Source organism: Aythya ferina (genome assembly GCF_964211825.1).
Source record: "Aythya ferina genome assembly, chromosome: 7".
NCBI lineage: Eukaryota > Metazoa > Chordata > Aves > Anseriformes > Anatidae > Aythya > Aythya ferina.
The window spans coordinates 32,809,098-32,821,830 of record NC_140302.1 but is presented as its reverse complement, the minus strand read 5'-3'; the positions used below and the strand labels follow the sequence as shown (position 1 = coordinate 32,821,830).

Here is a 12,733-nt window from a genome sequence, read left to right as displayed (position 1 = left end):
GTGTTCCTATTTTATCTGGTAGAAGTGTTGGATGTTAGCAAGTCCAGCACCTGGAGAATGTGCTTCCATCAGGTACCTTTGTGGTGTGGTGGGAGCTGTGACCTCCCTCGCACAGCTCCTGTGCAGGACCAGGTCTCTGTGGGTCCTGACTTCACCAGCACTTCACAAAGGGTCAGAGACTCTGTGAGGGTTGGGACTGAGGAGTGCTCAGCAGCTGCGTGTTGTGTTTGTTTCTAAGGTGACCTTTCCCTCATTATCTGAGGGAATTGGTTGCCTGCCTCGCCTCATCTCAACGGACACAAGTTGTCTTCTGCTTAAACTTCCACCTTCACTCCTCAAAGCGCTTCGCTTGGGCTCTGGTGGATCCAGCCCAGGGGCAGCCTGAAGTCAGATTTTATATTAGGATGGGTTCGTGCTTAGGGTTAGGATGGGTTACCCTGTTGGGTAATGGCGATGCTTGGTGAAGACCAGCGCATCTCCTCGCCCTCCTCACCTCCCCGTGCTCATGGGGCCTAGCCGGGCCTCGTGGCCCCACAGCTGCCTGGTGCCGTGCCCCTGGAGAACATTTTACCCCATCCCTGGCTGCGTGCGGTGCGGCAGGAGGACCAGGGCCCAGCTGACAGCGGTGACAAAGGGCTGGCAGCGCTGAAAGATTCAATTTAAGTTGCTTTCTCCTCCCCCGCTCCCATATGCGAGGGGACAGCACTGTTCGTGCTTTTGAAACCGGCGGGGCAAAGGAGCATTGGTGTCCTCATTTTCCTTCCTCCCTATTGATGTATCATTGCCAGGATGAAAAAGGACGTCTCAAGAGCTTTTGAAAAAATGGGTGACTACTCAAGACATTTTATAAAGGAGGAAGAATGGGAAAGAAAATAGAACTCGGTAGGGGGTAGAAGGAGCCTGAATGTGCGCCTTGTCTGTCTTTTCTTTCGCTTGAAACCTGGAGCTGTTGTTCCTATTTCAGTTCAAACTGTCACCTTTAGTTCATGATGGCTTTACTGCCCTTGCTCCTGAACCTCAACAGATTGGGGCTTATTTACCTATTCACACTCCTCTGTGGAACCTCATTAATAGGCTTATTAGCCACACCATTCACGTGCAGGAGGGCTCACAAAAAAGATCCCAGCCACTTTGAGAGGAGGAGGAAAAAACTGTAAAGAGATTATGCTCTCATTCAGCAGCCTAACTGCTATGAAAGGCTCCCTGGGCCCACTGAGATCTCTTGAAGCCTAAATATGATGACAGAATTGATCCCCCCGCCCGCCCCCCCTTCTAATTCCAAACATGCTTCTGCTTTTCTCTCCGATGGAGGAGTTCGGCCGCTGTGGGCCACTTTAAGAGAATGTGGCTCGTTGGGGAGAATAGGGTGCTATTGATAGACTGCTATCTTTTCATCCCGAAAAAGAATAAATTCTGCCAAGTGCTTCCAGACATTGGGAATAGGTGTTCTGATTTGTCATTTTTAGTGGAATGCTTCCTTTTCTTTCAGAGCATGCAAAGATATCGATGAATGGGGCAAGGTATCGCAGCTTCCTGTGCCGGACAATAATTTATGTGAGAATGCGTTAACAATGTTTTCAATGGGCAGTGGACATGCCTGGAGCTGGGAAAATTGGATCTTGACGGTGACATCGCAGCTTCTCAATTAGAACATTCAAATGTCTGTTGCTTTAGGAACGACAAAATAAATAAATAAATAAATAAATAAACCTGTGTTTCTAATCAATTACAAATTTGTCTGCTGCCCCTCACAAAGTTCGCATTGCTGCTGGTGACAGTGGGAAAGTACTTTCTGGGAGGTGAGTGCGTACTACCCAGGAAACTTGGTTTCGTGCTTTTGGTGCCTGGAAGTATGTAAATACGGGGTCACGCCGTGCGGCGCAGCCACAGCCCTCAACAATCCCCTCGATCGATATTGCGTGCAGTGTATAAAATGCACAGTCGAGCTATGCTTAAATAAAGTAACATTAAATTGATCAACAGTGATTTAATTTGAGGCAGCCCCCACTTATCGATTCGGCTGTCAAGCTGATTCCACAAAGCAAGCAGCAACACGGGCTCTGTATTAGCAGCCCTTTAGCTAATGGTATCTCAAGTCGACGTTTTGCAAAGCAAAATATCGGTCTAAGTCATACCGAATTTTACATAGTAATATTAGGGACTGTCCTAAATCTGGGTGCCCAGGCAAATCCTGTTTGCAAAGCCATCACGCAGCAAGGTGCAGCGTGGGGTCAGCCCGAAATGCCAGGGCACTGCGAGGCAGCTGGGCTGTCTGGGCCGTCGGAGCGGGCTGTGGGGCTGCCAGCTGCGCTCTGTGATCCCAAACCCTCCGATCCCAAACCCCTCCTGGGCAGCATCCCGGGGCCGTGCCGGTTTTGGGGCCGCGTTCTCCCCTCGTGGGGGGCTGCGGGATGCGCGTCCCAGCTCCGGGGGCAGGGGCTCGGGCAGAAGCAGGGGAAAAGACAGGGGCAGGGGAAGGGCTAGGGGCAAGGGAAGGGGCAGGAGAAGGGCTAGGGGAAGGAATAGGGGCAGGAATAGGGGCAGGGGCTCCGCACCGCGGCCGCCGCGATTGGGCAGAGCCTCGCAGCGCCGTCCAGGAAACGGCTCGGGTTGCAGCGGGGGGAGTGACCGGGGGAGGGAGGAAGGAGCCGAAGGAGTGTGTGTGTGTGTGTGTGCGAGGAGAGAGAGAGAGAGAGAGAAGAGGGAGGGGAAAAAAAAAAAAAAAAAAAGGAGAGAGAAGAAAAAAAAAAAAAAAAGAAGAGAAAAAAAAAAAAAAAAGAGGGGGTTGTCGGCTTGACAAAGCTGCGGGCGGCTGGATGGAGCGGAGCGGGCCCCGCGCTGCTCTGCTCGGCGATGCCCGCTCGGGGGAGGAGGCTGCTGGCGCCGGGCACGGCGGGCTCGCCCCTGTGAGGCGGTAGCCGCTGCAGCCCAGCCAGGGCACGGGGCCGCCGGGCCGGCCGCTGCTTCGCCTCCCTGCCCAGCCCCGAGCCCCGCAAGGGGCTGCGGGCTGTGCGGCCGGGGCTGCCCGCACGCTGAGGAGCAGCGCCCCTGCCCCGGCCGGCGCCTCCCCTCAGCCCCCCGCCGCTCGCCGAGCCCGCCCGCGGAGCTCCGCGCCTGCAGGTAACGGGGGGGGGGGACAAGAAACGAGGGGACAAAACGAGGGGACGCAAAACGGGGGGACCCCGGCAGGACGGGACCCGCTGCGGGTCCCCGGTGGGGAGCGGCGGGGGGCGGGATGCGGGGCTGGGGTCCCCCGGGGCTCCGCTGCCGGCCGGGGTTTGCTCCATGCCCGCTTTTTGCCGGTTCTTTTCCCTCTTTTTTCTTTTATTTTTTTTTATTATTTTTTTTTTCTTCCCACTTTCTGCCTTATTTCTGCTGTATTTCTCCCCTCTTTTCCGCCCGTTCCCTGCCGCTGCCGCGAAACCCCGCGGGACGCTTCGCGGCGCTGACAGCGGGACGGCGGCGGGGACGGGACGGGACGGGAGGAGGAGGAGGATGGGGATGAAGATGACGATGGGGATGGGGATGGGATCGGGATGGGATGAAGCTGAGCAGCCCCCCGGAGCGGAGAGGGGCCGGCGGCAAGGAACAGCCCCGTCCCGGGGCGAGAAGCCCTGGCTGGGCTCTATCTGGCTATATGGAGAGATTTAAATGCAAAGCGGCCCGTTCAAACAGGGAGCCATTATGCGCTTGGTGTGAAACGCTATCAACATTTAAAACTTCATTGTCTCCTTTGTACCAAATCCCTGTAAATCTTCCACTGGCCTTTACTCATTTTCATCTGAAAAGCCTGTTTGGGCTGAATAGACAGCAATCAGCAGCCTCTGGATTTCTCTCTCTCTCTGGAATGTCAATTAAAATGCAGATTTTTTTTTTTTTCTTCCCCCCCCCCCCCATCTCTTAGTGGCAAAAGACTTGAGAAAAACAGGATAGTCCTGGAAAGCAAATGAAAGAAGTTCAAACAATGCAAAAGTACTGAAGCTGCCAGCCGGTTCCCATTAGTCCCCCAGAATTAATGTTTAATAGCTGTGATGCTCAGATTTGCTTGGAAGCTGAACCGGGATGAGGAGGCTACTCGGATATATCCGTGTGTGCATCCATATATATGCATCGATGTGTAAATAGGTGTAAATATTGAAATAAATAAGTGCTAGTTTGAGAGCTCTACCCACCTGGGTGTTTGGGGTGAAGCCACTCGGCTGCTGGGTGCTGCTTTGTGGGGTGTGAGCCCCGTTTCATTCAGCTTTTCCCATTCCCTGCTCAACAGAGAAAGATGCTAAAGAGCCGTAGAGGAGCCCTGTATTGATTTGGTTAACATACTCTACAAATTGTGCTCTCCCTGGGGAGTGATAAACATCTTATAAACAACAATGGAAGTAGATTAAAAAGAACACTGAGCATTGAATTTAATTAATGCCACTGCTGAACAAGTACTACTTGTTTGTGTGCGAGCGCGTTCAAACTGAAGTACAGCTTGGAGGAATTTGGTTGGGCTCCCAAACCCGTCTGCTTTCCCATGCTTGTCAGTTTGGCAAAGAAATTTGGGCAGGTATGTGACGAGGTGAAAATTGACTTGATGAGCGAGTGGCAAGGAGAGCCATCAATCACGGGAGGCTGACAACTCCTCCCCGAAGTGTAGGCTGAGAAGAGAGACAGAGTTCCCTTTCAAGGGGAAAAATAAACACTACGTGTGGCTTTCACTGAGTCTGAGACTCCAGGAGGGATTATGGTATTGTAGTCAGGAAGCCAGAATTGTGGAGGCCAAAAAGCATGCTGGGGCTGTGTTCCAAACACTGCCATAGAGGTACATAATTACCCGGCGCAGGAGGTCTTTCCAGGGAGTCGTCCCCCAGCAACTGTGGCGATTGAGCTATGAAAAGAATTTGGGTTCGTTTCATCTTCGCTGGACTCCGCTTGGTTTGGGAAGGGGCAGCCCTCGCACCGCGGTCGCAGTGGCGGTGGTAAAGCCTGGCGGCTCCACGGATGGGCCCCGAGCTCCCGTTTTTCCTTTGCTGCACCTTCGCGAGCCTCGGCTTTGGCTTTTCTGTCGCCCCGCGGAGGAAGAGCCCCGTCTTGCTGCTGGCAGATGCTCAGGTGCAGAAGCGGGCAGAAACCTCCAGGTGAGGAGCCGCCTTGTCAGGTGGCCTCGTGCCATAGTCCGCGGCTTGTGGCGAGGGCTGCAGCCCTGTACGTGCTTTACGCAGCATCGAGCACTGCCTAAAAATCTTCCTCCGCCGAGATGTAGGTGGAATTAATGCTGCTGGGAAAGGAGTCTGGGGTGTATGGGAGCGTTCTGGTATGTTGTCTTTTGGCGAAAATGTGAGTAAGTTTTTGCATTTGTATACGTAGCCTTTAATCAGGCTTCTCAGGATGATTTATGGAAATGAAATGAGCATCGCAGGCAGCCTGTTAATTAGGATTTATGCCCGCTTTACAGCTGGATAAACTGAGCCGCAGAGCGGGGGCTGTCAGGCAGTCAGGTGGCGGTGGCCGCGAGAGCTCACTCGGGTCCCCCACCAAAGGCAGACCCATCGGGGCCACCTCCACACCTGCTCTGCCCTCGCTTCAAGAAGTGCTCAGCGAGCTCCTCGTGAGTGTCTGTGCAGTGGTTTGGTGGTGGTGGTGTTGGAGATGTGGTGGGTGCTAGCTCATGGCCACGCTCTGCTACAGCCCCTGCTGCAGGGACAGAGCGTGGGGCTGAGGGGGACAAGCTTGCCCCAAAGTGTCGGGGGTTCCCCTGGGGCACTGTGTGTGAGCTGTTTCCTCAGCTGTTTATATCCTCTAAAACCCCTTCCTGCTGACCCCAGGAGTTCTGTAGGTTTCTGCATACCCCAGGTACAAGACACCTCCACAGCACGTCTGCCCATAGCCCTGGGGACAGGGGTCGGGTGTTCCAGTTCTCAGCTGAAGGTTAAGGAAATCCAAATAAACCCCTTAAAGGCTGGCTCAGCAAAAAGGGAATATTTGTCCACATTTCTGAATACTGGATGCTGAGGACCCAAATGACAGGCTCCTTACTTTTTGTTTTTCCTTTTGAAGGGTGAGGACAGGAGGGAGAAGAGAGGTTTTACGTTGGTCTTTCCCTCAAGACCAGCGCTCTCTGAGCCTCAGTTGGGTTTCATTACGTCTCAGGTGAATCACTGGCCAGGTCAGAAGGACTGCTGCAGTCCCTTGACGTACCCATTTCGTGAGGGGTACCATCTATTATTCCTGGGGAGGAGAACAAGGTGTGCTTGTCTGGGTGAGCTGCTGGGTCACCCTCTGAGGATGCTCTTCTCTTCTCACCGCCCGCCCAGCTCCTTGCTATGGTGCCAGCAGGTCCCCTGAAGCTGCTTTGGCACTGTTCCTCTTCTCTCTTCCTGTGGCAGCAATACCGAGCAGTCACCTCCATCTATTTAAATTAGTTTAATGGGGAATTAATTAGACTTTTTGCCCCCCAACTGAAAAGCATTTATTAAAAAGCATCTCTGAGCGAGAGGGAACAGCAACCTGTGTGAGCAGGCTGGGCAGTTCAGCATGTGTGAACGGAAAACGGTGCTGGGGAGGTCTCCTGTGCAACCCATACCCAACATTTAATGGATTTTAATTGCTAGTTAAACCAGTTAACCAGTCTTAACCAGTGCCTCTGCAAGGACTGGACCCTTTTACCTGTGTGGGGCCCTCAGATGTCGCAAGGACACTGAGCTGAGGTAGGAGAAGGGGCATCCCTAGGAGAGCTGGAACTGCTGAGGCACAATGAAGCTTTATGGATTATCAGAGCCTAAGGAGTATTTTTTTCAGCCGTTTTATAGTGGAAAATTACTGAATTAGTGAAAATTCAGCTGGCTGCAGAACTGCCTAGGTAAAGGAATGAAAAACAAGGCAAACTTACATAAACCTTCAAACAATAACACGAACATAATTTGTATAATTGTGGTAATTTTGTAGCATTACAGGTTATGTGCCTGCACATGTGTGTGCCTTTATTTTTTTTTGTAAACTGTATATCTTTCTGTCAGTAAAATAGCTCTCTAAATATGTGCTGAGAAGTGATTTTGTGAAAACAAGGAGGACTTGGTTACGCCTCAGGTGATGATGGAAACTGCTAACAGAAAATGAAAAGTCACTCACTTTTCACATATTCTCAAAGCTGGAAAACTATTTTTCCCATCCTCCTCCTCCTCCCCCTCTCACCTCAGCTCTTTTTAGGGCTTTGTAAGGTTTTTTTTTTTTTTTGGTTTGCATTTAGGATGGTTGCACTGACCGTGTTAAATCTCTCCTCCCCGCAGCAGCAGCCGCCGCTCCTGGTGAGGAGGCACTGCCCTGGCCGAAGGCACCGCGTCCTGTCCATGCTTCTGTAGAAGTGCTCAGATGGGATTAAAGTCCACATGGAGATATGGAAATGGACCAGGAATTTACTCTAAAAAGATGGTCGGCTGGGATTCGGGTTGCCTTATATGCCTGGTGGTGGTCACCATGGCTGGAATTTCCCTGGCTCGACCGTCATTTAACTTAGTTGTCGAAGACGCCACTTTGGAACCCGAAGGTAAATCACTCTAGAGTGCTTATTTCTGCAAAAGAAGTTATTTCGAAATGCCTCAACATCTGAAATTAAAGTCAACACCTTTCTATGCTTTGGTAAATACCAGGCAAGTAACAGACGAGTCCTCAACAGTTATGTTTTCCAACTTCTCCTATTCACGCGCGGGCTATGTTCATGCAAGCATGTGTTTATTTAATCTTGTGCAAGCAAGTGGTGTCAGTGATTTCACTTGGGACTGTCATCACGTTGTATAATCAAAGTGTACAGATGAAAGTTTTCAGGAATGGGTCTTTAAGGAAACCAGTCTGTTGCACTTGTATACCTGTAGCATATTGCTCAGGCAAGGACGCGGCTGGATGTCTTTGTGATTTGAGCTACCTGGAAGGTTAAGAGAGGGGAAAAAAAAAATCACAGTTGCTTTTAATCATGTGCCGTGGTTGTTTAATTTTGCAGGGCACTCTGCAAAAGCAGGTGTCATGGCTTTATTGTTTGTAGCTGGTTGCTACAGGTTTTCCTAGTGTTGTCAATATCCAAGAACAACAGGCACGCTGTCTGGTCTGCAAACTCTGGAAGTGGAGATCTGAACGGCAAGGATAGCAGCTAATTACTGTGAAAGCGAAAACTTGTTGAAACCTTTGCTTTAAAAGAGATGTTTTGATAAAATCTCCTATTTTGAGCCTGCACCTGTTGGTACGTTCCTGTAGGTATATCCCTTCCTCAGACTTTCCAAGTTGTTTTTCTTCTCAGAGCTAAGGAAGGGCTGCTATTTTCATTGTCTTATTGTATTTAAGATTGATTTTACTATGCTATGGGGGATCTTTTCTGCTCTCTGAACACCTTGGGGGAAAGCGAGGCTTCCTTCATAAGGTTTTTATCCCTCATTGGAAGAGTGCTTACATTTCTAATAACTCAACTGTCAAAACAATGCAATTGTCCATAAAACATTTTTCATCAGGCGAGCGTTCTGGAGAGAGTTTGGCCTTTACACGTTCTGCTACTCATGTCCAGGGATACAGCTTTGTTTTTATTTAATCCATTTTCATGCAAAACGTATTTGTTTCTATCCACTGCCTCTAAAAATAGACGTCACCAGCTAACGCATTTTTAGAATCCGTTCCAAGTACATTTTTATTGATGGCAGGGGAAGAATTATGTAGAGACGATGAGCCCTCCTCCCTAGCAAGCATTCCTGAAAAAATTAACACAGTATAGCAATATTGTCATCTGTCATGGACAGAGATTGTTGATAGCGAGGCTTTTTTGTTTCTTCCCCTCCCCTTCTGAGGGTAACTTGAGAATTAAAGAAAAAAAAAAAAAGCCCAACTCTCATCACCACTTACCGTATGATTTGTTAATTGCACATCTGGTGCCTTTTTGGCTTTTCAGAGGGATGACAAAATCAGGAATAATTCTGGTTTCAGATTAGCTGCTTGTAGTGAGGTTCTCTCGTTTTAGGGTTAAATCAGAAAGAATGTGATTGCATGATTGGTGTAGTATTTTGCAGGGAGAAGAGTAACATTTTTGACTTATGCCTGATAACTTTTCAGGGAAAGAATAGCTCTATTATTTTAAAAAGCACACTTTAAAAATTCGCTTCTTCCACAATGAATATCCAGTGGGTGGGAATCTGGGTTTTATCAAAGTGTAAATTGCTAAAAACTATTTAAAACTTCTTCCCTGGGTAGGAATGTTAACTTACATGAGATAATTTTAGACGTGAGAACCTGAATCATTACCAGAAAGGGGAAAAAAGGTTTCTAAGTTAATGGTATAATAAGAGCTTTTATGCTGCAGAATACAGTGAATTGTGTAGAACTTATATCTGAGATTTGGGAAATAAAACCTCCTTTATGTACTTCGTTAAACTCCTTAAAAAAAAAAATCACCTTCTCTGGGTTCCATCACTGCCACCCACAAGCTCTCTGAGCTGAAAAGAAAACCCCCAAAAAACTTTAAAAATCTCTTCAAAGACAAAGCTGCTTTATTATTATTATTATTTTTAGTTTAGTAAATGCCAAACATTTTGGTCAGAGCTAATTTGAGGGGGGTCAGGTGCTCCAATAATGTGTGCTTTCGGTGGGGCTGCTGACGGTGCAGTCATTAGAGCAGTGACATTTCGGACCAGCTGAGAAGGTCGCCAGGGCTGTGACCTTTTGTGACATATGTTGATCTGTTCCTTCATGGGCATGCCCCGAATTTTGTCTTTTTTTGGTGTTAAGTGCTTTTATTGTTGCTATTTATTGTCTTAGTGAGTCAGAATATTCAAGAAGCCGTATGCACCATTAACAGGAATTGAGAGCGTGGCTTTTTGTTCTGCTGCCTGCAATAAATAACCTCGGGTTAAAATACGCTGTCGGCTCTTAGCTAAACACAACTTTAGGGATATTTGCAACCATTTCCTTGAGTATCAGGCTACGTACCTTCGTTAGCATAAGCAGTAACTATCTGTTGGGGTTACTGGCTGCGTTGCTGGATGCACACATGTGTACACAGATAGATAGATACCCCAAAAGATAGATCCTGCTGTCTTTGGTTACCCACAGTGTATCTTATCCCTTTGGGAGCACGCTTCCCTAAGGTGCTGTCATAAATTGCTGGATGCGTTGGGCGCCGGGACTGTGACCATTAGCTGTTACTACTCTGGTACCTATAAAAATATTTACCCTGAAGATGGTATCGTGAGCCGTTGTAAATGATAATGTCAATATTGCTATCGCGGACACGCGCTGAATCTGTTTGTTAGTGGTTGTGGTGCTTTCTTTTCTTATGCAGCGATAGGAAAACCCAAGGCTGGTGGGCAGCCAGAGCAGAAACAGGGCCTGCAGGAGCTGGTTTGGGGACTGTCAGCTATCAAATTCTGTCTCGCATCAAGTGTTTACAGCACTGTTTTTTTATCCCAGGGAGCATAAAGACTTTCTGCTTTTAAATATTTAGAAATAAGTCTACCCCGGCGTGTATAAAGGAGCCATTCTCTTTCTGTGTACCCAGCCCGCGAAGGCCTTTGACAGCCAACGTTTCACAAGGGCTTTGACCGCACACATAGGTTGAAGGGTTACTTTGTGAACTGAATAATTAGTTTAGACATATATTTGATAAATAGCAAGCTCTCCCTTGACCTTCCCTTACCCAGGCTGTGTGTTATCGTTCTGCTGGGCAGCTAATTTAGTCTCTTCCCCCATCCAGTGCCTTGACGCTGTCCTTGGAGCACCCGCTCGGAGCCCTCGCCTTGTGCAATAACAATGTGTTTCAGTTCTTTTAATTTAGGTCAAATTTCAAAGGACTCATTTAAGCTTTCCACAAGGGACAGCCTAATTCCGCGTCCTGCGAAAAAACACGGTAGTTTGAAGTGGCCTTAAATGCGTGTTTGGGAGGCTCCTAGGAGCTGCAGCGAGTGAGACCTTCCGTAATGAGTGGTGTGGTGTGCTTATGCTGGGCTCCAAAGCGAGTAATGCTCTGTCACCCAAGCTTTACCTCCGTTTGTGGACACGGAACAACATACAAACACGTTCAGTGCCATACCCAGAGCAGTGCACACGTCTTCATTAAAAAAAAAAAAAAGTTGCATTATCCACAGGAGAGTGCTCAAAGGCTAATGTCTCACGTGGTCCCAGCACAGGCTGGTCGGAGATGCTTCGTTAACCATCGTGAGCCACCTGCATGAGGCTGTGGGGTCTTGCGAGGTGTTTCTCAGGCTCCCAGGGACCCTGCAGGGCTGCAGCAGGTGTGTCCACCCCAGGTCCTCTCCCTGCCTCTGCCACGAGGTCGCAGAGCTGGGAGGAACCAGGATGCTTTCTCCACTTTGGTAGGGCAAATAAAGCGAAAAATCCACCCAAGATTCTTGTGCAATGTTACTTTTTTTTTTTTTTTTTTTTAAAGAGCAGTGGCTTTGATATCTGCCCGAGTTATGAGTAACAACTCAAACTGATTAGTTAAATCAGAGGGTGTTTTTTTTCCTCCTTTTGTAAGGAAGGGCAATTATCACAGCCCATTATGGAGGAATGTGACACCCGCACAGATTCGGGTTGGATGCCCTCCACAGCTTACATCTCACTAAGTTATTTGGCCCAGTGCGGGAACTGCTAGCTGAGATCGTGGGGAACTGGACAAGCAGCCAGATTAAATCGGTCCAATCCACCATCCTTCAGCAGCTCCACGGGCTGGAGACTAATGAGGCGTGGGTAGGGTTGTTATTTACCAGTGGTGTTGGTGCAAGCTCATGATGTGTCAGCATGGTAACAGTTTGGTAAACTAGCACAAATAACTGGACATTTCAGGCCTATCTGCCATGTTTTAAAATCACAGCTTTTTCTTTTTTTGGGGACAGGGCAGCAGGGGGTAGCTAAGGCTGAAGAACTGGGTTCCTTGAGTGATTTTTGGAGCCTGAAGATTTTCAAACCTGCTGAGTTTTTACCTCTTTTATTTTTATTTTATTTTTTATTTAAACACAGGTATTGATAAAACCCCTAACCAGTGGCTGACCCAATGGCAGCATGGTTTTCTAATTTAGAAATAACTCTTCCTTGGCAGAGAGCACGTGGTGAATTTCAGGCTGTAGTAACTTTTTACAGGCAAGTTGCAAGCCTTCGAAAGCAGAATTAGCCATGAAAATGCTGACAACTCCAGTTATGCAAGGTTGTGTATGCATGTGATGATGGACTGTTTGGCGTTGTAATAACAACCATGGTGTAGCTCTTAATGAGTGTGTCTCTGTATCCAGCTTCAGTAGAAATGCTCACTTGCCTTTCAGGAATTAAATTCAAAGACGAGCATTTTCTTAGAGTAACTATCAAGTTCAGGTACAGATGGAAACGTGAGAGAACTAATTAACTACCCTTAGCTGTCAGCTTTTAAACTGTTAAATGTTTTGTGAGACCTCAAGATTGAAGCTTTGCAGCGAAAACAGACTTCTTGGAAGCAGCACTCCGCAGCAGCATAAATCTGGATTTTCAAAGAGCCATCTCCCACTTAGGCAAGTTTTGTCTTGTTTCCTTGCGGTGGTGCACCTGGTTTAACCAGAAGAGAACACTTACATCCTTATATCGGTGGAGTTAAGTGCAAAATCTCTGCGGAAAAGACAGCAGGAACCCAAAGCACGTCTGAAATGATGAAGGGGGCTGCGCCAACATGAATGAGGGCCTGGATCCCTGGTTATTGGTGTTGGCTGTGCTGTGCTGCTGGCTGGGGTCAGGCGTGAGCAGTTCTGGTGCAGGT

The 12,733-nt window shown here is 48.4% G+C and overlaps 1 protein-coding gene across 3 annotated transcripts in view; it reads left to right on the top strand.

Annotated features, from left to right (window-relative positions):
• Positions 1-2,640: 2,640 nt before the first annotated feature.
• Positions 2,641-12,733, top strand: part of FGFR2 (fibroblast growth factor receptor 2) — an 80,867-nt gene continuing 70,774 nt past the window's right edge. For all 3 annotated transcript variants that reach the window (XM_084526259.1, XM_084526258.1, XM_084526257.1), the window contains exons 1-2: positions 2,641-3,120; positions 7,269-7,525. In XM_084526259.1, coding sequence (XP_084382385.1) covers positions 7,351-7,525 — 175 coding nt within the window. In that variant the 5' untranslated portion in view covers positions 2,641-3,120; positions 7,269-7,350. The remainder of the gene's footprint in view (positions 3,121-7,268; positions 7,526-12,733) is intronic.